The following is a 21,426-nucleotide window of genomic DNA, read 5'->3' on the forward strand; positions in this document are numbered from 1 at the left end:
ACTCTCAGTTTCGTGCATGTTCGCAGGGAAGCCAACAGGGTAGCAGACTGGCTAGCCAATGAAGGGGTAAGATGCAAACAAGATAACATGTGTTGCAGGTGGGAGAAGGTACCAAATAGCCAAATGCATGAAGGTTGTACATCTCAGGCCCTCACAGACATGGAGCAATACCAGAACAGACAAGGCAACTAACTATCAACTTTCACCAATGAAGAATCAGAGCATGTTAGAAAGATACACAATGTTTGGGAACTTGCAAGTCTCGAATGAGATCACCATGGTCTGCCTTTGCTTTGGTGCCATTTGAAGTTGGGCCAAAGATTGGGTAACCAGGAACACGGTAACATTTAGTATCAACAGATGGCTCAGAAGTAAGGAGGGCAGCAGACACAGAGTCACAGTGGCTTGGCGCCATAGTGGGTCAGAGTGGTTTCCAGGTCCTCGGGCACCCTCAAAACCTGAACTGGTCTTCAAGAACAGCAAACGAAGCCACTCACAGTCTACCATGTGGCTCTATGAGGAGAGGGATTACCACCCTTATCGGGTAGGTATCCTTTGGGATCATGGAGAGGCAGATCAAAGGCTACAGGCCAATGAGCAGGTTGGTGGGTCTGGGAGAAAGTCAAAATATGTAGAAATTTTGAATAATTAAGTACTTATTCATAGAGATTATCCTGATTATACACTATTGCGAAATACATGCATAATACATAACCTCCTCTACGTTGATCATCAATTTAGCAGCATCAAAAACAATGAAGCATCAATCGCATGCGCACATTAACACTGTATGTAACCCGAGGAAAGCATACAAGTGAAAACCCCACACTATCCGTATATTGTAATGATTGATAACATGTAACAATACATAGTACAATACTCCTCTCAAGTATCCATCACTATCTCCACCTGTTACACACAAAACTAGCTCAGATCCGAACAAGTCACAGGTTCAAATCTCCTCTGCTGCTTTTCCTGCCTCCACTGCACAATCCTGCAAGAGAATCACATGAGCATAGGCTACAATTGCCTTGATATTGGTCCACACTGTGCAATCCTCATTGACATTACTCAATCCATGCATGTGCAAAATATCATGCACAATTGATAGTCAAAACTCACCCTTTCACTTACCTCTAACACCTGTCTCTGTTGAACTGTCCATGCACTGAGTTAACTGATGTATTCTTTAGTTGCTTTATGAGTTAATAATTAGTGAATTAATTAATATTTAATTCACACAACTCATCACTAGTGTATTCTTTAGTTAGACTAAAATACAACTAGTTCAACTAAGTCAAACTAAACACAACTCCATCAACTCCACATCCAACTCCACAGAACTCACATGCATGAGTTCTAACTGAAGTCCTCCATGCAATAGCTCAACTAACACATAAGAAACCATGTGATTCCTTTTGTCAGTTGCATGTGTCACATCCGTAGCTCGGACTGAAGTGCTCCAAAAGAATAAGATAATGTTTAGAGTCCAAATATTACTAAGGGCTAATAATATTTGACTTTTTCTATTTTTAGCGTGGCAGTAAAAAAATAGACTCTGATCACTCTGTTGTGAACTAAAAATAGAAGTCCATATATTTTTCCCAACATGACCAATCATCCATAAACAACATCCTGCAACTCACAGACCATGATCCATATGTCTAAAAATAGACATAGTCTAAAAATAGACCTTGCGCCAAAAATAGACTGCAGGCCCACTTAGTGAAGGCGACTTCTTTTCACTAAGATCCATCATCTTGTTGCATTTTCAACACTCCCTCTCAAAAATATATGGATTATCTGCAACCCCTATCCTGCAACTCTGGAATATTCTGCATGCAACACATTTTCCCGGTCCACTTCCTCCAACAACACTTGGAACAAAAACACTCCCAACTGACCACTCTGTTGGGCTAGGAACATACTCTGATGTTGAAGCTCTACCTACTACTGACAAGTGCTCCCTCTCTGAAATCTACGCTACTGCAACATCTCCATGCATCTCGCACCATTGCACACTTCTCTGTGCCACCTAGCACTATGCAAAACACTTATGCCTCTCGCATTGTTGCATCCTGCTAGTTATGCACTGTCCTGGGATTCCCTACACTATCACTTTCTCTGCTTCTCCATCCGCATCTGTCTCTACCCAATCAATCAGTTCCCGCTACTCCACATCGGGGCTCCCATAGCAAGGTCTCATCCAAGAGGTTGGGAGGTAATATACGATCCCTCTCACGCAACAAGTCTCCATCGGTTGCCTCACTGCTCAAGGCTTTGCATGCATATTGAACCTCAAGAGCATACAGGTTCTTGACCCGTGAACCAATCTGCTTCACCTGTATAGTGATGATGTGTCTAAGGAAAACCTTTCCCTTACTGAAGACTACACCACAACATCTATCTTCCAACATCACGATCGACACCAAGTTTCTCTTTAGTCCTGGTACATACTTGACATCGGTTAAGGTAAGGCAAGCTCCATGCTCCCTATGAAAAATAACCGTGCCTACACCTGAGACACTACACTTCTCATCATTACCCATCACTATGAGTATCTGGAGATCTTTCTCCTCCGAAGTAATAAACAAACTCTTGTCACCGGTCATGTGGAAATAAGCTTCAATGTCAAGAAACCAACCACTTCCCACCATGGATGAAACCATGCATGCGAAGAGTGTGAAATCCAACTTAAACTCTGAAGTATGTGCCTCACCTTCAGATCCTTCCCCGGATCCCTTCTTGGATTTCTTCTTTGGGAATTAGTAGTGTTATCACAAAATCACTACTGAGGGCTGCAACCAAGCAAGATTTCATGTAACTATTTCAACCTAACTTTAGACCAAAGATTAGCCTCTTTGATCAGAGAGGGCTCTCTCACAAAGTCTTGATAAAATCCTTCACTACAATAGATGGCTAACTCTTTATTCATTCATGAAAGCAAAGCTGGTTGGAAACATATCAAACTGGTTCTCATTGGGCAATGGAGTCTAATATATTAAGTAAACAAGGAAAACATAGTCATCTCATGGAAGTCAAGGCTCTTTGCATTACATGTCAAACATACTCCATCAAAACATAGCTTGCCAAACACACAGGAAGTCAGAGTATAAGATTATGAATTCTGAGTGATTGTGTTACAACAAGGCTATAAAAGAACATAAAGTATAAAACACCATCATTATATTTGAACATAACAATCCATCGAGAATCTTGAGTAGAGAACAACACTGTTTTACTATTACTGTCAAAAAAGTCTTACAATGGCCCAAAACAACTCTGTTTTTTCTATAAAATGTCCAACCCCTTCTACATTCTCCTCTGATCCCTTTATAGGCAAACAAACTTATCCACCTCGAGCTTCCTCCTCCAGCATGAGGGGAGCCTCGAAGGTGGCTATTCACTATCCCTATCTAGTGCCTAACTAATTTATTAATTACAACATATCTAAACTGAAATCACAAATGGTTTTCATTTAATCAAAATCCTAAATCTTTGCTCCTTGTCGCATGATGCTTTTCTAGCTCTTGACACATGTCCTTTAGCTGTTTAGGTTGAAGTATCTTTGAAGGAGAGTACATAGAACGAACTAGCTTTGGATTCTAGTTACGTGTATGCTTATTAATTGATCAAGAAGAATGCTCTGTTTTCACGGTCTTTGTTTCCCACATTCTCCCAAAGTATAGCAGCATGTTCCCAAATCTTTTAATAACCCCAGACATGGAATGCTGCCATGTTTCAGATGTGCTGTAAGTGATATTAATAGACAGGTGCTTCTCTTCCTCAACTCCCGCTCACAGTATCACACTAGCTGCTCTGCACTTTAAAATCATCACCTACAGCAGTTTCGTAGCGCGCTACGAAACTGCTGTGTGATTTAAATAAACCACAGTCTTCCTTTAAACTTCTCACAAAATTGAATAGCTGATGTTGCCAATCTTCAGTTTCACCTATGCTATGCTGAGATTCAGAATCACATTCCCTATAACATGAACCTCCAATAGATGAACCAACTACAATTGATGAGACCACCATGATTTTACCATCCCACTGACTCAACACAGCGTCATATAAGCCAAAACAGATCAAGTTTGCTAGAGATATGCTATCTGCATAAGTGTGATGGGGAGGTATCTGAAACCCATCAAGCAAAGGATGTAATCCATTGTTTTCAGCCCGGGCTATTTGGATGGGTACAAGACAAATAAGTTGACAGATCCAGTTTCCAGAAACATCAATGTTAAACAGATGGTACAAACCATGGTTGCCATGACGAGCAATGGCATTATCTTTCCCAAATTGCATGGTATCAAAATGTGGTTTATATATATTTGCATCATTGAATCGAACCTGAATGGCTGCATTGGTTGATGATGCAATTGCTAATCGAAGCTTATAAAGACTGTTTTGTTCCACACCTCTTAGCTGGAATTTTATTTGCCATGTTGCGGGACGAAAGCTTCCATCATTTTCAAACCTGCATGTGTGTGCAAAGCACCAATCTCTTCTCCAGTCACTAGTCCCAACTATATATATCAAATCGTTGTCTTTGAAGATTTCAGAATATCTTTCCCAAAGGCCATATTGTCGGAACCTTTCAGGATGATTGAGAAATAGTTTGTTGATGTGGCAAGGCTTGGGATCTAGAATGAAAAATTCTGCAGCAGTGCGATCTGGTAAACCTATCTCCCATATAGTAGGGCCATCTCTTGGGGGCTCATAGATCAAAATCCCAAAATCTATCCTACAACCTGAATATATGTTAATCAAGCCTTCTTTCATATAGTCACCAAGAACACCCAGCACCCAACCATAGAGATTGTAGGTACCAGGGCAAACATTTTCTATAGAGAAAAGCCCATTCTCATCAGCTTGACTCCAAAATTGGTAGCTCTTACTCTCTTTTTGCCAAGAGCCCTTTTCCCCAGGTGTGGACAATCCCAGAAAAGCAAAACGAGCAAGGTGAACATCCTCAACAGCATATTTATCATGTATTAACAGTTGTCCAGTAATATATCCTCGTTCTGGTCTCTTTCTAAATAATGGAGATTCAGGCCACCCATAAGGCCAACTTTGTACCTCCTTTATCATCTGTAACTTTGCATCTTGCCACAAGGAGAATGGGTGAGCCTCTCTTGATGAAGAATTAAGATAAATGAAGACTGGGCCAAAAACCTTTTGCCACGCTTCTCCAGAACGAAACTTAGGACATAGCTCTTCACCCGCATAATGAGCACTATGAAACATTGCAAGCGATGTTGGCTCAACATGGGATGTCAAGTTTTGTTTTATTGGACCTCCATTACGAAATTCATCGTTAGGAGTGATGACCCAGAACCCAACCATGGGATCAAAGCTGATCCATCCATGGACTCTGTTCTCCCTATTGTCACATGAGTACTGGTACTTATCATCTACCTCGCCTTGAAGGCTAGGGTTCCCAGGATTTGAGAGAAAAACTGCTTCAGGATATGTAAGTATGTTGCATCTGTTTGGCATCCGATCATCCGGGGATGGCATCAATCTTTGCTCGTTATCAGCAATTGCCATGTAGTGAAATCTGTCTTTCCTCAATTTGTATGTAACACGAGTTTGATTGAGATTGAAATCTGGCCACCCCGTTGGATGCTCATATATCGCATAGGTGTAAAACCCACTGCTCCCTCGAAGCAAAACAAACCTTTTGTCTATATTTAATGGCACCATCTTCCAACTGCTTGAAGAATTGTATGGCCTGAGGAAAGAGACTTCAACCTTATCCTTGTTAGCCTTGACCACTTTAAAAAATATCGCACTTGACACATCAAACGTATCCTTCCCTCCTGGCTCGTTCCAATTGAGATCCCAGTATCCTCTGTTCGTTTCTTTGTTGAGAATTTCGAGCAAATTGTCAAGCCCTCCATAACGTATGCCTGTAATTATCCCCACTAGTTTTGATATGGTGACTCGCACAATTCCATTATCTAATGCAATGTGAGCACCCTGATCCACAAAATACACATCGCCCCCCTAACACTTCCGCTACAGAGTGCAGAACTAATAGCATACTTATCAAAAGTGTGATAAATGTAATCTAATGTAGCGCAAGTCTTCTGAGAGCCATGGTTCTTGGAATATTTACAATCTCCCTCTGAATTTAACTTGTGCTTTGGTAATTCTTTAAACTCCAAAACTTCTGTGGCTGGGAATCACCAACATCTTCAGCGATATTATCCAAGGAAATGTTCTTCAAAAAGGACATGGCATCACCTAGCATGTAAACTTTGAGCTCAAATTCTGATGAAGCCTTGCTTACAGCTTGAGAAGTTTCTTGGTCGCCAGCTGGAGCATGTAACCGGCACGTTACCACGTTTGTAGAAGACAATATCTAAATAATACCATCCACCTTGACAAAGGAAATTCATCTATTTCGAACTCTGCCATTTGCTCCATCCTTCTTTTATTTCTATTTAATGCGCACTCACCCTTTTAACGACACCAGTTAACCTAAAACCAGCTCTTGTGCCACTAATTATGGCGGCCTTGTAGCATATAAAACTACTCAACACTTGGCATTAATCACCGCATTTGAAAAGAGCACTTTCATGTCTTCAATATATGCATTAATAATGAACCAACGTGCTCGATAATACTCAAGACATTTTCATTTATATCAGTCATTTTAAAAACCCCTGTATTTCTTAGATCCATCCATGGTGCCATCATGTTCTCCAGAAAGCAAGGCGGAATTAATAACTCCATTGGTGCTAGCCAATATCAAAGGCTTCTTTCTTCCATCCATTGTCAATGCCTCAGCCAGATTTAGGCTCGATATGCTCATTTCTTAATAAACCACCCCAAATTATACTAAGCAACAACATAGCAGCTATCTGCTTTTAGAGCTTCAGAGTATTTCTGAATTCCTTCATGGACAATTTCTACAAGTTTGAAACTGGTCCCAAGGTCTGTCAAAACAATTACCAAGTACTCCGCAGCATGAACAAGGTGTGAACATGAACTTTATCATAAATATTTTTCAAATCTTTCAATCCATTGTGGCGCCCTGCTTTGTGAAAGAAGTTACAGATTGTGAAAAGACAATCCCAAATGTCAAACACTCTATGACTTATAAAATTTAATAGATTCTTTGTCTAGAGGATTCAACACAAAATCTCCTGCAAGTCTCCCACATTAGTATGTACATCTTTCACAATCACCCATGAGCCAGAATTCAGAGATAACTCCCTTAATGTATTTGATGGCAATCCTACAATAGCTGCATCATCATAAGGTGTCTCCTTGAACATACTGCCACTGCTCTCATCAACATTCCTGGAGGGAAGTAGAACTCTGTACAATAAGCATGCTAGGATTTGGACCTTCACTGAAAACTCAAACAAATCCCCAGTTTCGTAGCACGCTACGAAACCACTCAAACAGGTAGCGCTGCGAAACTGCTAAAAAGAATTCTGGCGCTGCGAAAATACCCTGACTTTAAGCTAGACTAAAAAAATTTTGACAACAGCATTTTCAGTGATAACAGTGGCTCCACTTGGGATAGTGTGCCCTTGTGGTGCGCTAAGAACATGCAGCTCCAGTGCCTCGTCCATTTGTGACAGACAGAAATTTGCTTGACCAGCATGACTGTAGGAGAAAGAAAGCTACATCTACTGAAAAAGAAATGCTCAGTCAACCTTGAGCTTATTTGCAATTTACCTACCTACCTACCCTAACCATTTCAACTTCTTCAGCTCAATCAATATGAAACTTCCAATGCAGCCAATCATTAGCCTCATCTGATATTTGATTTCTTTGACTGTCCTGGAGTTCAGGGTCAATGTGATAGTGTAATGACTGCTGCCACTGAAATCTTCTCTGACTGTATCGGATTTCAAATCCAATGTGATAGTGTAAAGACCACTGCCACTGAAATATTCTCTGATCTTCATATGAAAACTGAAACACTGGAGAGTAAAACTCTTCCATGTAATCAGCTATAGGGTCCCAGAACACATGATCAGCTTGTCCTTCCTTGAAACTTTCCAGCTGTGCAAACTGATCTTCAATCACAGTGTTCAGCTCCTCAATCATGAAAGAGAATGGAAGCAGCATAGTCTCCTTGCGCTCTGTCACAGAAAACTTTTGAGAATAATAATCATGATCATGAAAACTGTATGCTTGAATTTGTCCTTCTAAACCTTCAATTTCTTTCTCAATATCTTTGGCAAATTCATCAAAAAATTTCATCTTATCCTCTGACTTGCAGTCAAAGGATTTCAGATATGAGGATAAGGACAAAGAAAAAGATTCATTTGTTTCTTCTTTATTGTGATCATTATTCCATTGTCTAAAACCTTCAACTGAAGGAGAGTCTGCCACCTCCTCTGTCCTATCTGTCCATTCCTCCAAAAACATGAGCCAAAGGTCTTGAAATGACTTAATGGATTCGGCAGGCAAGCATTCAACCCACTGTTTGCATTTCCCTTGAAGTGAATCATAGAATAACATAATGCAAACATCCTCATGTTTAACTCTAAGAAGCTGTGTAAATTCACAAAAATCTGATATATGATTCAAGGTACAACTTAAATCCTCCCCGTTGAATTTTGGACCATTCCTTAGAAAGTATGCATCCTTGGGAAAATAATTTGGGAAACAATGAATTCCTGAGAAATCTATTCATGCATACCTTGAACAAAGAAGGGCAGCTTCTGGGTCTTTCATAACTCCAGTGGAATCACCATGAATATATAAACCTTGAATTCTTCAACAATGGAGTCGCCAAGGTAGTTTTGCAGCCTTAAAAATCATTTGAACTCCTGCTACCTTCAGAAATTCAATCTTAAGCTCCCGGCAGACGCACCAAAATGTTATCACAAAATCACTACTGAGGGCTGCAACCAAGCAAGATTTCATGTAACTATTTCAACCTAACTTTAGACCAAAGATTAGCCTCTTTGATCAGAGAGGGCTCTCTCACAAAGTCTTGATAAAATCCTTCACTACAATAGATGGCTAACTCTTTATTCATTCATGAAAGCAAAGCTAGTTGGAAACATATCAAACTGGTTCTCATTGGGCAATGGAGTCTAATATATTAAGTAAACAAGGAAAACATAGTCATCTCATGGAAGTCAAGGCTCTTTGCATTACATGTCAAACATACTCCATCAAAACATAGCTTGCCAAACACACAGGAAGTCAGAGCATAAGATTATGAATTCTGAGTGATTGTGTTACAACAAGGCTATAAAAGAACATAAAGTATAAAACACCATCATTATATTTGAACATAACAATCCATCGAGAATCTTGAGTAGAGAACAACATTGTTTTACTATTACTGTCAAAAAAGTCTTACAATGGCCCAAAACAACTCTGTTTTTTCTATAAAATGTCCAACCCCTTCTACATTCTCCTCTGATCCCTTTATAGGCAAACAAACTTATCCACCTCGAGCTTCCTCCTCCAGCATGAGGGGAGCCTCGAAGGTGGCTATTCACTATCCCTATCTAGTGCCTAACTAATTTATTAATTACAACATATCTAAACTGAAATCACAAATGGTTTTCATTTAATCAAAATCCTAAATCTTTGCTCCTTGTCGCATGATGCTTTTCTAGCTCTTGACACATGTCCTTTAGCTGTTTAGGTTGAAGTATCTTTGAAGGAGAGTACACAGAACGAACTAGCTTTGGATTCTAGTTACGTGTATGCTTATTAATTGATCAAGAAGAATGCTCTGTTTTCACGGTCTTTGTTTCCCACATTCTCCCAAAGTATAGCAGCCTGTTCCCAAATCTTTTAATAACCCCAGACATGGAATGCTGCCATGTTTCAGATGTGTTGTAAGTGATATTAATAGACAGGTGCTTCTCTTCCTCAACTCCCGCTCACAGTATCACACTAGCTGCTCTGCACTTTAAAATCATCACCTACAGCAGTTTCGTAGCGCGCTACGAAACTGCTGTGTGATTTAAATAAACCACAGTCTTCCTTTAAACTTCTCACAAAATTGAATAGATGATGTTGCCAATCTTCAGTTTCACCTATGCTATGCTGAGATTCAGAATCACATTCCCTATAACATGAACCTCCAATAGATGAACCAACTACAATTGATGAGACCACCATGATTTTACCATCCCACTGACTCAACACAGCGTCATATAAGCCAAAACAGATCAAGTTTGCTAGAGATATGCTATCTGCATAAGTGTGATGGGGAGGTATCTGAAACCCATCAAGCAAAGGATGTAATCCATTGTTTTCAGCCCAGGCTATTTGGATGGGTACAAGACAAATAAGTTGACAGATCCAGTTTCCAAAACATCAATGTTAAACAGATGGTACAAACCATGGTTGCCATGACGAGCAATGGCATTATCTTTCCCAAATTGCATGGTATCAAAATGTGGTTTATATATATTTGCATCATTGAATCGAACCTGAATGGCTGCATTGGTTGATGATGCAATTGCTAATCGAAGCTTATAAAGACTGTTTTGTTCCACACCTCTTAGCTGGAATTTTATTTGCCATGTTGCGGGACGAAAGCTTCCATCATTTTCAAACCTGCATGTGTGTGCAAAGCACCAATCTCTTCTCCAGTCACTAGTCCCAACTGTATATATCAAATCGTTGTCTTTGAAGATTTCAGAATATCTTTCCCAAAGGCCATATTGCCGGAACCTTTCAGGATGATTGAGAAATAGTTTGTTGATGTGGCAAGGCTTGGGATCTGGAATGAAAAATTCTGCAGCAGTGCGATCTGGTAAACCTATCTCCCATATAGTAGGGCCATCTCTTGGGGGCTCATAGATCAAAATCCCAACATCTATCCTACAACCTGAATATATGTTAATCAAGCCTTCTTTCATATAGTCACCAAGAACACCCAGCACCCAACCATAGAGATTGTAGGTACCAGGGCAAACATTTTCTATAGAGAAAAGCCCATTCTCATCAGCTTGACTCCAAAATTGGTAGCTCTTACTCTCTTTTTGCCAAGAGCCCTTTTCCCCAGGTGTGGACAATCCCAGAAAAGCAAAACGAGCAAGGTGAACATCCTCAACAGCATATTTATCATGTACTAACAGTTGTCCAGTAATATATCCTCGTTCTGGTCTCTTTCTAAATAATGGAGATTCAGGCCACCCATAAGGCCAACTTTGTACCTCCTTTATCATCTGTAACTTTGCATCTTGCCACAAGGAGAATGGGTGAGCCTCTCTTGATGAAGAATTAAGATAAATGAAGACTGGGCCAAAAACCTTTTGCCACGCTTCTCCAGAACGAAACTTAGGACATAGCTCTTCACCCGCATAATGAGCACTATGAAACATTGCAAGCGATGTTGGCCCAACATGGGATGTCAAGTTTTGTTTTATTGGACCTCCATTACGAAATTCATCGTTAGGAGTGATGACCCAGAACCCAACCATGGGATCAAAGCTGATCCATCCATGGACTCTGTTCTCCCTATTGTCACATGAGTACTGGTACTTATCATCTACCTCGCCTTGAAGGCTAGGGTTCCCAGGATTTGAGAGAAAAACTGCTTCAGGATATGTAAGTATGTTGCATCTGTTTGGCATCCGATCATCCGGGGATGGCATCAATCTTTGCTCGTTATCAGCAATTGCCATGTAGTGAAATCTGTCTTTCCTCAATTTGTATGTAACACGAGTTTGATTGAGATTGAAATCTGGCCACCCCGTTGGACGCTCATATATCGCATAGGTGTAAAACCCACTGCTCCCTCGAAGCAAAACAAACCTTTTGTCTATATTTAATGGCACCATCTTCCAACTGCTTGAAGAATTGTATGGCCTGAGGAAAGAGACTTCAACCTTATCCTTGTTAGCCTTGACCACTTTAAAAAATATCGCACTTGGCACATCAAACTTATCCTTCCCTCCTGGCTCGTTCCAATTGAGATCCCAGTATCCTCTGTTCGTTTCTTTGTTGAGAATTTCGAGCAAATTTTCAAGCCCTCCATAACGTATGCCTGTAATTATCCCCACTAGTTTTGATATGGTGACTCGCACAATTCCATTATCTAATGCAATGTGAGCACCCTGATCCACAAAATACACATCGCCCCCCTAACACTTCCGCTACAGAGTGCAGAACTAATAGCATACTTATCAAAAGTGTGATAAATGTAATCTAATGTAGCGCAAGTCTTCTGAGAGCCATGGTTCTTGGAATATTTACAATCTCCCTCTGAATTTAACTTGTGCTTTGGTAATTCTTTAAACTCCAAAACTTCTGTGGCTGGAAATCACCAACATCTTCAGCGATATTATCCAAGGAAATGTTCTTCAAAAAGGACATGGCATCACCTAGCATGTAAACTTTGAGCTCAAATTCTGATGAAGCCTTGCTTACAGCTTGAGAAGTTTCTTGGTCGCCAGCTGGAGCATGTAACCGGCACGTTACCACGTTTGTAGAAGACAATATCTAAATAATACCATCCACCTTGACAAAGGAAATTCATCTATTTCGAACTCTGCCATTTGCGCCATCCTTCTTTTATTTCTATTTAATGCGCACTCACCCTTTTAACGACACCAGTTAACCTAAAACCAGCTCTTGTGCCACTAATAATGGCGGCCTTGTAGCATATAAAACTACTCGACACTTGGCATTAATCACCGCATTTGAAAAGAGCACTTTCATGTCTTCAATATATGCATTAATAATGAACCAACGTGCTCGATAATACTCAAGACATTTTCATTTATATCAGTCATTTTAAAAACCCCTGTATTTCTTAGATCCATCCATGGTGCCATCATGTTCTCCAGAAAGCAAGGCGGAATTAATAACTCCATTGGTGCTAGCCAATATCAAAGGCTTCTTTCTTCCATCCATTGTCAATGCCTCAGCCAGATTTAGGCTCGATATGCTCATTTCTTAATAAACCACCCCAAATTATACTAAGCAACAACATAGCAGCTATCTGCTTTTAGAGCTTCAGAGTATTTCTGAATTCCTTCATGGACAATTTCTACAAGTTTGAAACTGGTTCCAAGGTTTGTCAAAGCAATTACCAAGTACTCCGCAGCATGAACAAGGTGTGAACATGAACTTTATCATAAATATTTTTCAAATCTTTCAATCCATTGTGGCGCCCTGCTTTGTGAAAGAAGTTACAGATTGTGAAAAGACAATCCCAAATGTCAAACACTCTATGACTTATAAAATTTAATAGATTCTTTGTCTAGAGAATTCAACACAAAATCTCCTGCAAGTCTCCCACATTAGTATGTACATCTTTCACAATCACCCATGAGCCAGAATTCAGAGATAACTCCCTTAATGTATTTGATGGCAATCCTACAATAGCTGCATCATCATAAGGTGTCTCCTTGAACATACTGCCACTGCTCTCATCAACATTCCTGGAGGGAAGTAGAACTCTGTACAATAAGCATGCTAGGATTTGGACCTTCACTGAAAACTCAAACAAATCCCCAGTTTCGTAGCACGCTACGAAACCACTCAAACAGGTAGCGCTGCGAAACTGCTAAAAAGAATTCTGGCGCTGCGAAAATACCCTGACTTTAAGCTAGACTAAAAAAATTTTGACAACAGCATTTTCAGTGATAACAAGTAGCATAATGGCCCAACTCATGACAGCAAAAGCATCTCACCTTCGACTTGTCAACCTTCTTCCCATTATTGGAAGAACTAGATTCGGAAAGAGAACCCTTCTCCTTCCCCTTCTTTGCTTTGGCAGACAAAGCACAATTTTCTTCATCAGATGCCTTTGATGAAGATCCATCCCTGGTATTTCGCTTGATCTCCTCTTGCACAAGATCTGACCAAAGTCTCCCCCATCCTGGCAATTTCTTCCGACCATTGACAGAGTCCTGATAGGAATGCCAACTCTTCAGAAGACCAAGGAGAGCCAAACTCACCAAGTCCTCATCATCGACAATCACCCCCACACTTCCCAGCTCATCCCTGCATTGGGTAATCTTCGTGAGGTACCTGGGCATACTGTCTCCATTCTCACACTTAATGTTTTTGAGTTTATCCTTGAGCGCCATTCCACCAGCTCAAAACTCAACCGCTTCTGATCTAAAATTCGTGAGAACAAAGTATTTCTTGTACAGAGATCGACTGTATGGGCATTCACCGGATATCTCACCTTCCAAAAGAAGGATGAATCCAGAAGCTACCTGGCCTGATTACAGACTCTGCCTGAAGAAATAAAATGTAAACACTTTCTGAATAATAGATCTGATGATCAATCCCGCTTTGATATCCTGTAGAACTTTTTCTACAAATCAACCAGCTCTAATACCATGTAGAAATTTTGAATAATTAAGTACTTATTCACAGATTTTATCTTGATTATACACTATTTCAGAATACATGCATAATACATAACCTCCTCTACGTTGATCACCAATTTAGCAGCATCAAAAACAATGAAACATCAATCGCATGCGCACATTAACACAGTATGTAACCTGGGGAAAGCATACAAATGAAAAACCCACACTATCTGTATATTATAATGATTGAGAACATGTAACAATACATAGTACAATACTCCTCTCAAGTATCCAGCACTATCTCCACCTGTTTCACACAAAACTAGCTCAGATCCGAACAAGTCACAGGTTCAAATCTCCTCCGCTGCTTTGCCTACCTCCACTGCACAATCCTACAAGAGAATCACGTGAGAATAGGCTACAATTGTCTTTATATTGGCCCACACTATGCAATCCGCATTGGCATTAATCAATCCATGCATGTGCAAAATCTCATGCACAACTGATAGTCACAACTCACCCTTTCACTTACCTCTAACGCCTGTCTCTGTTGAACTGTCCATGCACTGAGTTAACTGATGTATTCTTTATTTTCTTTATGAGTTAACAATTAGTGAATTAATTAATATTTAATTCACACAACTCATCACTAGTGTATTCTTTAGTTAGACTAAAATACAACTAGTTCAACTAAGTCAAACTGAACACAACTCCATCAACTCCACATCCAACTCCACAAAACTCACATGCATGAGTTCTAACTAAAGTCCTCCATGCAATAGCTCAACTATCACATAAGAAACCATGTGATTCCTTTTTTCAGCTGCACGTGCCACATCCGTAGCTTGAACTGAAGTGCTCCAAGAGAATAAGATAATGTTTAGAGTTCAAACATTGCTAAGGGCTAATAATATTTGACTATTTCTATTTTTAGCCTGGCAGTCTAAAAATAGACTCTGATCACTCGTATGTGAACCAAAAATAGAAGTCCATCTATTTTTCACAACATGACCAATCATCCATAAACAGCATCCTGCAACTCATATACCATGATCCATATGCCTAAAAATAGACATAGTCTAAAAATAGACTTTGCGCCAAAAATAGCCTACGGGCCCACTTAGTGAAGGCGACTTCTTTTCACTAAGATCCATCATCTTGTTGCATTTTCAAGAAAATAGCTTCTGGTAAACCACGATTTTCGGGTGCCCTCAATACCAAAAGTGGTATCTATGAATATCACGCGATGCCACTCAATGGTCAACATGTGGATTAGGGTGGAGGGTGAATACTGCCCTCATCGCATGGGTAAACTTCGAGCTTCTGCTCCATGCGATATGGCCACTGGCCGTTTGATCATGAGGGAGCAAATCAACGGTTGTAGGCTGTTGAGCAGGTTAGTGGGTCCCAATTCACGAAATCTCAGTGGAACTTAAATCTTTTGGATACAATTTTTATTCCCTTCTTCAAGTGCGTTAAATGTTTTGTCGGGGCATCAATTTTTGTACGGGTACTAAGGGCTGATTAAATTCTTCGCTTTGTTGGAGGAATTGCTTCCTCTTAACACCTATTGTAACCTATGTAACATATTTTTAGTCACAAGCTAATAAAAGGTCAACCTCTTGCTTTAGCAAAAAAAAGATATATAGCATTTAAAAGTTATTAATAACTAGTATATATCTATGTTAATAATGGACCTAGCAAAGGAAGGTAGAAGAAATCTTTTGAGATGCAAACCTCTTATATGATACAAAACATGAGAAAAAAATTGCAACTTGAGAGATTTGATCCCTTTCAAAGCTTTATAGATTTATGGTTACACAGAGGAACGATTTGTAATTTTTCAATGTTTAAATAAAAAAATTGAATGGGTAAATGGATTCTTTGTACATTTGAATTATGTAGACTAAATAATTTAAACTTTAAATTTGACCAAAAGAATATTCTCAAAAAAAAGATAAAACGTAAAATATCAATATTACTGAAATGCTCGAGAAAAAAAATATTGATATGGTGAGTAAAAGTAATTAAACTTTTTTTTTTAAATGTGTATATAATTGATTTCTACATTTACTACGAGGAAGATGCATCATTCCTTCATTACTCAATATGGAGTTGGAATAATATTCATATTACAATTTAGCTGAAGGATATGTGTAATTTAGTTGAGATGTCGTATTATAAAAAACACACATGAATAACATTTTTTTTTGTGTGTAATCTATTAATAGAATATTTCAGTCCTAAGGGTTAGTTTAATTGGTCAAGTCCCCATTGTTAAATAACCTTTACTATTGAGACGTTACCTAGACAACCGTGGATGAGCATACAATAAGTGACCCCCTTTTGTGGATAAAAAAGCAATTATTGTCCATATTATGTACATAGTTTTATATCAACCTTATATAAAGATAAAGTAAATAAAATTAAAAAGATTTTTTATATTTCCACTTACCATTTTTAGGGAAACGTGTAATTTATCCAATTCTAAATGTGTGATTGATATGTTGCATTTAAAAAATATTAATAATGAAAAACAATTCAATGTCAATTAAAAATGAAATATTCAAATATGCATATGTATATCAGAAAGAAAGATCATATTCCATTGATAAAAATTCAATGGTGTACACTCGTTTATATCTCACCATAAAAGAATTTACACATCTCCTTCACATGAGGAAAGACAATAATAAAATAGTTTAGCCATAATGGTATTTTACTTTCATTTTATATAATAGTCACTTTCGTTTTAAATAGAAATCTATATTGATTTCTTTCCTCTTATCAATATTTCATATTAAGCATTAAAGCATTTATAAACGTTCTTCATATCCTAAATTAAAAATTAGGATCAGTGGAATATGATCTCATATTGGAAAACATGTATATTGAAATAGTTCATTTATACTTCATATTGATTTTTTTTATTATTATTAATATTTTTTAAATGACATATTAACTATATATTGAATAAATTATAATTTCTATCAAAATTATAATTGAAAAGAAAAAATCAATTACTTTGTATCTCTATATAAAATTGACATAGAAGTATCTTATTTAATATGGACAATGAAATATTTTGTTCATGAATTACATTGATTTTTTTTATTGTTATTAATATATATTTTTGAAATTACTACATGTGAACTCAATACTAAATAAATCATATATCTTCTTCAAGCTAAATTGTAATATCAATATTGTTTTTAGACACCACATATCATGTCCATATTGAGTAATGAAAGAATCACACATCTCCCTCATATTAAAAAGTACATAGCAATTATAAATGTAAATAATTAATTTTTTTAGTTTTAATTATTTTATCTCTCAATATCAATATTTTTCTAGATGCCACATGTCAACTCCATATTAATTAAAGAAATCAATTATGAGCACAATTAGGAATTTCTTACTTTCTATTACTTTACCTCGATTACTTTACCTTTGTATATAAAGATGATGTAACATGAAAGTGAAAATTTAATTGTTTTATTTCTCGATGATATTAAAAGTGTGAAGATTATTCTATTTATATGGGATATTCAAAATGTTTTTGTTATTATTGTTTTTTAATCTCTTTTTTTGGTTCAAACCAGTGATCTATAGCATATAGTGCATTAACAATGCACAATTCCCCATAAAACAAAAGCCGCAATTATTTTTAGTTTCTTTTATTTGTTAATGTAAGAATTATTTTAATATTGTTAAATGCAATTACATTAAAACATCTTTTTCATAGTTTAATATTTTTTATTTGTTAATGTAAAAATTATTTTAATATTGTTAAATGTAATTACATTACAACATGTTCCTCACAGTGGAGGGTAGAGAACCTCTTTACACTTAAAATAAGTTGACACTAAAATAAATTAGTTTACATGGATATTCAAATATTGAAAATATTTTAATTGTATAAAAATATATATATTTTAAAAATATATTGATAACCATAAAAAATTAATGTGAATAATGTGATTAACAAATAAAATATTTCAATGCCAACATATGGTTAATGAAAACTATGTAACTATTTGTACTACCCCTCGCTAAATTATTATATGAGTTATTTCATCTAATTTATTATTAATAGAAAGTGAATGACATGTGATGAATATTATAATATAAACATTATTTGGGAAAGATGAAATTATGAAATTATATTAAGTTATTAAACCTCTCAAGAAAAGAGTTAAAGGCTAACATGAGAGATTAGCCCAAATGTCGCTGATAAAGACACCTCTTGAAAAGAATTAACACTCGGGGAGAGAAAGATTAGTAGAACCTAGAGAATTTGGGAGGAAACTGCTAAGGGTTCATAAGGTACAAAGCTAGATAATGAACTTCTGCTATGATACTATTTTTCTTGATGGTTTGGGGATAACTCGAGGGGAACCAGTGAATAATTGGTTCAAGGTCGAGTGGAACATGGAGGCCTTTAAACTTTTTCTCTAAAGTTCTCAAATAAGTGTAGGTTAAACATTTTCTATGAATATATGTGTCTATGAATATAAGTAATCATATAGTAGGAATGATGCATATCGACTAACCATGTGTTGTGAAGGAGGACAAATATGTTAAGTATGTACCGGTGAAGGAACATAGGTTTTGTCTAAAAGGAAATAACTATGAAATATTTGGTTGAACTAACTCTGAGATTTTACAGGAGGTACATGGACTAAGGAAGGAAAGAAAATCAAATACCATTATGATAAAGAACTGTTAGATTATAATTTGGGTTGAATGTAGGTATTAAATAATGTTCAAGTTACAATGAATGTCTTGGTTGGAATTGTTCTTAAATAGAACATAAATATATAGTATATGTAGTAATTATGTCTTGTGAAAAAGAAGTAAATATCATACAAGTTAGAAACAAAATTGTAGGGGAGAATTCCCACATTAAAAAAATTCATTGTTGGATGTTAGGGTCCTATGTTATAGGGAGCTTGGTCATGTTAGTATTACTATTTCATTTGAGGTCATGTTTGTAAATATTAATCATGTTTTCATGAGTCTCTTGGTCTGAAGGTGTTTTTTTGTACAAAGAGGTCAAATTTCTCAAAGTGTCATTGTAAATATGTTGAGACAAAAACAACCTTTTTAGAAAAATTTGAACTATAAGGTCACAATGATTCATGATTGAATTTACAATCGTGAGGGGTAATTTGTCATTATAGAAGAGTCTGGGGATCATGTCATCAAACCTTCGTTATCATAATTTAAATATGGAGATCGAGTCTACATCAAAACAATCATGATCAAGGATTGGGCACAGATTTGGAGGTTATGTCAGGTCAGTCTAGATGTCATTTCAAGAGTGGTTATGACCTCAACAAGAGTATAATGGTCATGAGGATAGTTAGTTTCCTTTTCCTCAAGGATTACATTTTCCAAGAGATGCTACACATTTCATCATCGTGATTTCAAATCAATTTTTTCATCATCAACTCCACTTTAGGCCACTTTGGAAGGTTATTTGAGCTTCAATTTTCATTCTACATCGCTCTCTTATTCTTCATTTCCATCGGAAGCTATGGCGTGATTGTGTTTCTTTACTGCGTAAAGGAGGCATGGGCACAACATTTCTACATAGCACTACATTACTCACAAACCGCTAGTGAATTTTACTTCACAAGTGCAAAACTAAGTTTATCCTTGTTCCTTTATGCTGCATGAATCCCCAAATTGCATGTGTGAGCTAGAAAAAACCATAGAAGACTTGCAAGATAGGTAATTTAATCTTCGCTAGATTTTGGGATCACTATGTTTCTGATTATTGTGCTACACTTTCTCCTCGCTACATTTCCGCACAATGATATCTCAATCTGAAGTCCAAGTTCTTTCATCAAGAAAAAATTGAATCATTATTTTTTCCTTGACTATGAGAAATTGCAATTTGCATCCATGAGCTATCAAAGCCGTTAAAAACTAGAAAATAGAGCTAATTCATAATCACTGCTTTTTTTGGTAATTTTTTGTGTTTACTCCTCACTGATGTGATACCACAAAGTCTTCATCCTTTGCATTTCTTTATTGGCAAGATCGTATCCTTATTTGCAGAGCTTTCGTAGGTATATTGTCCAATGTGTTGAAATTGCATAGAAGCCCCTCACTTAGTGGTTATGCTCATCTAAATTCAATTTCTTGGAACACTCCATTTTTCACAAAGTGTTGTGATTGTCTCTTTCAATATCTCTGTCAGCTATTACAAATTTGCAAGTCTTCAGGGTTTTCTGAGAAATTTTGCATTCATTAGTTTTTGTGTAAATCTTGTTTCCTCTTTGTCATCATCAGAGGTTTTAAAATATCACCACTCCCGCACTGTTGCATAAAACAATTTGTTTTAAAACCCTAGATTATTAACTTCTACAAAAACAAAAATATGTCAACTCCTAATTAGAAGAAGTGTAAGGGAGGTGTTGTTGTTCAATTTGAGGCACAAGATATCATAGTTATTAATGCAAAACCCAAGCATCAAAGTGGGTTTTGAGTAGGTAGGGTGTTTAAGGTTTTGTGAAAATATTTAGGGGTACAATGTATAGGAGACTAAGGAGTTCTCCAAGGGTTTTGATGGATTGCAGGCAAAGGTTGGAGCACTAGTTTTTCCAGTCATAACCTAGTCAATAGTTGATTCCACTAAGATTCCTTTACATGGTGAGGAATGGTTTAATGGTATGGAGTTAGATTCAGTTTATTTTGAATACTTTCTGAAACCATAATAGTAGGAGGGGTATGGATATGATGTTAAAAGGAGTTACCTATAGGACCACCATAGTAAATTGTTGGAGGTCATTCAAAGGTATTTCACATGTGAATGAAGCTTTAGTAAAGTTTACTAATCCCATATAAGACTCCTAATACAGTTTACAACAAAAAAATCTTTGAATCTTCCATTCTACTTATTTAGGATTCTTTGCAAAATGGATGATAGAGTTCAAGCCAAAGGGAGTCCTTTTGAACCTAGTATGTTTCATTTCTCATTAATTAAACTGTTGGGGATAAAGGAAATTGACAAGAAATAAGTCATGGAAAGAATTTTTTATCTCTTCAGGGTGGATGACACAACCTTTTGATAGCCAAAGCAGTAAGAAAAATACCCCATCAGTTCCAATTAAGCAGGCCTCACCTGCAACAGCTAGTTTCC

General features: G+C 37.2%; 2 protein-coding genes and 1 long non-coding RNA gene across 3 annotated transcripts in view; all 3 read right to left on the reverse strand.

Moving 5' to 3' along the window:
• Positions 1-216: 216 nt before the first annotated feature.
• Positions 217-4,785, reverse strand: LOC149158620 (uncharacterized). The gene is made up of 2 exons (XM_089434047.1): positions 3,916-4,785; positions 217-468 (listed from the first exon to the last, which is right to left on the reverse strand). Exons 1-2 carry the CDS (start codon positions 4,783-4,785, stop codon positions 217-219), a joined length of 1,122 nt encoding a protein of 373 aa, XP_089290173.1.
• A 364-nt stretch (positions 4,786-5,149) lies between these two features.
• Positions 5,150-6,007, reverse strand: LOC149158621 (uncharacterized). Its single transcript, XR_016261069.1, has 2 exons — positions 5,804-6,007; positions 5,150-5,683 (listed from the first exon to the last, which is right to left on the reverse strand). It is a non-coding gene; the product is annotated as an uncharacterized LOC149158621 (long non-coding RNA).
• Positions 6,008-10,262: 4,255 nt separating this feature from the next.
• The window catches only part of LOC149158622 (putative rhamnogalacturonate lyase B), a 51,631-nt gene continuing 40,467 nt past the window's right edge, over positions 10,263-21,426 (reverse strand). Inside the window, exons 2-3 of the mRNA XM_089434049.1 lie at positions 12,277-12,401; positions 10,263-12,089 (exon numbers count right to left, since the gene is read on the reverse strand). Coding sequence (XP_089290175.1) covers positions 10,263-12,089; positions 12,277-12,401 — 1,952 coding nt within the window. The remainder of the gene's footprint in view (positions 12,090-12,276; positions 12,402-21,426) is intronic.

Source organism: Pinus tabuliformis, chromosome 5_2, assembly GCF_031772625.1.
Source record: "Pinus tabuliformis cultivar Carrire ecotype Pingquan chromosome 5_2, CPIR1, whole genome shotgun sequence".
Taxonomy (NCBI): Eukaryota; Viridiplantae; Streptophyta; class Pinopsida; order Pinales; family Pinaceae; genus Pinus; species Pinus tabuliformis.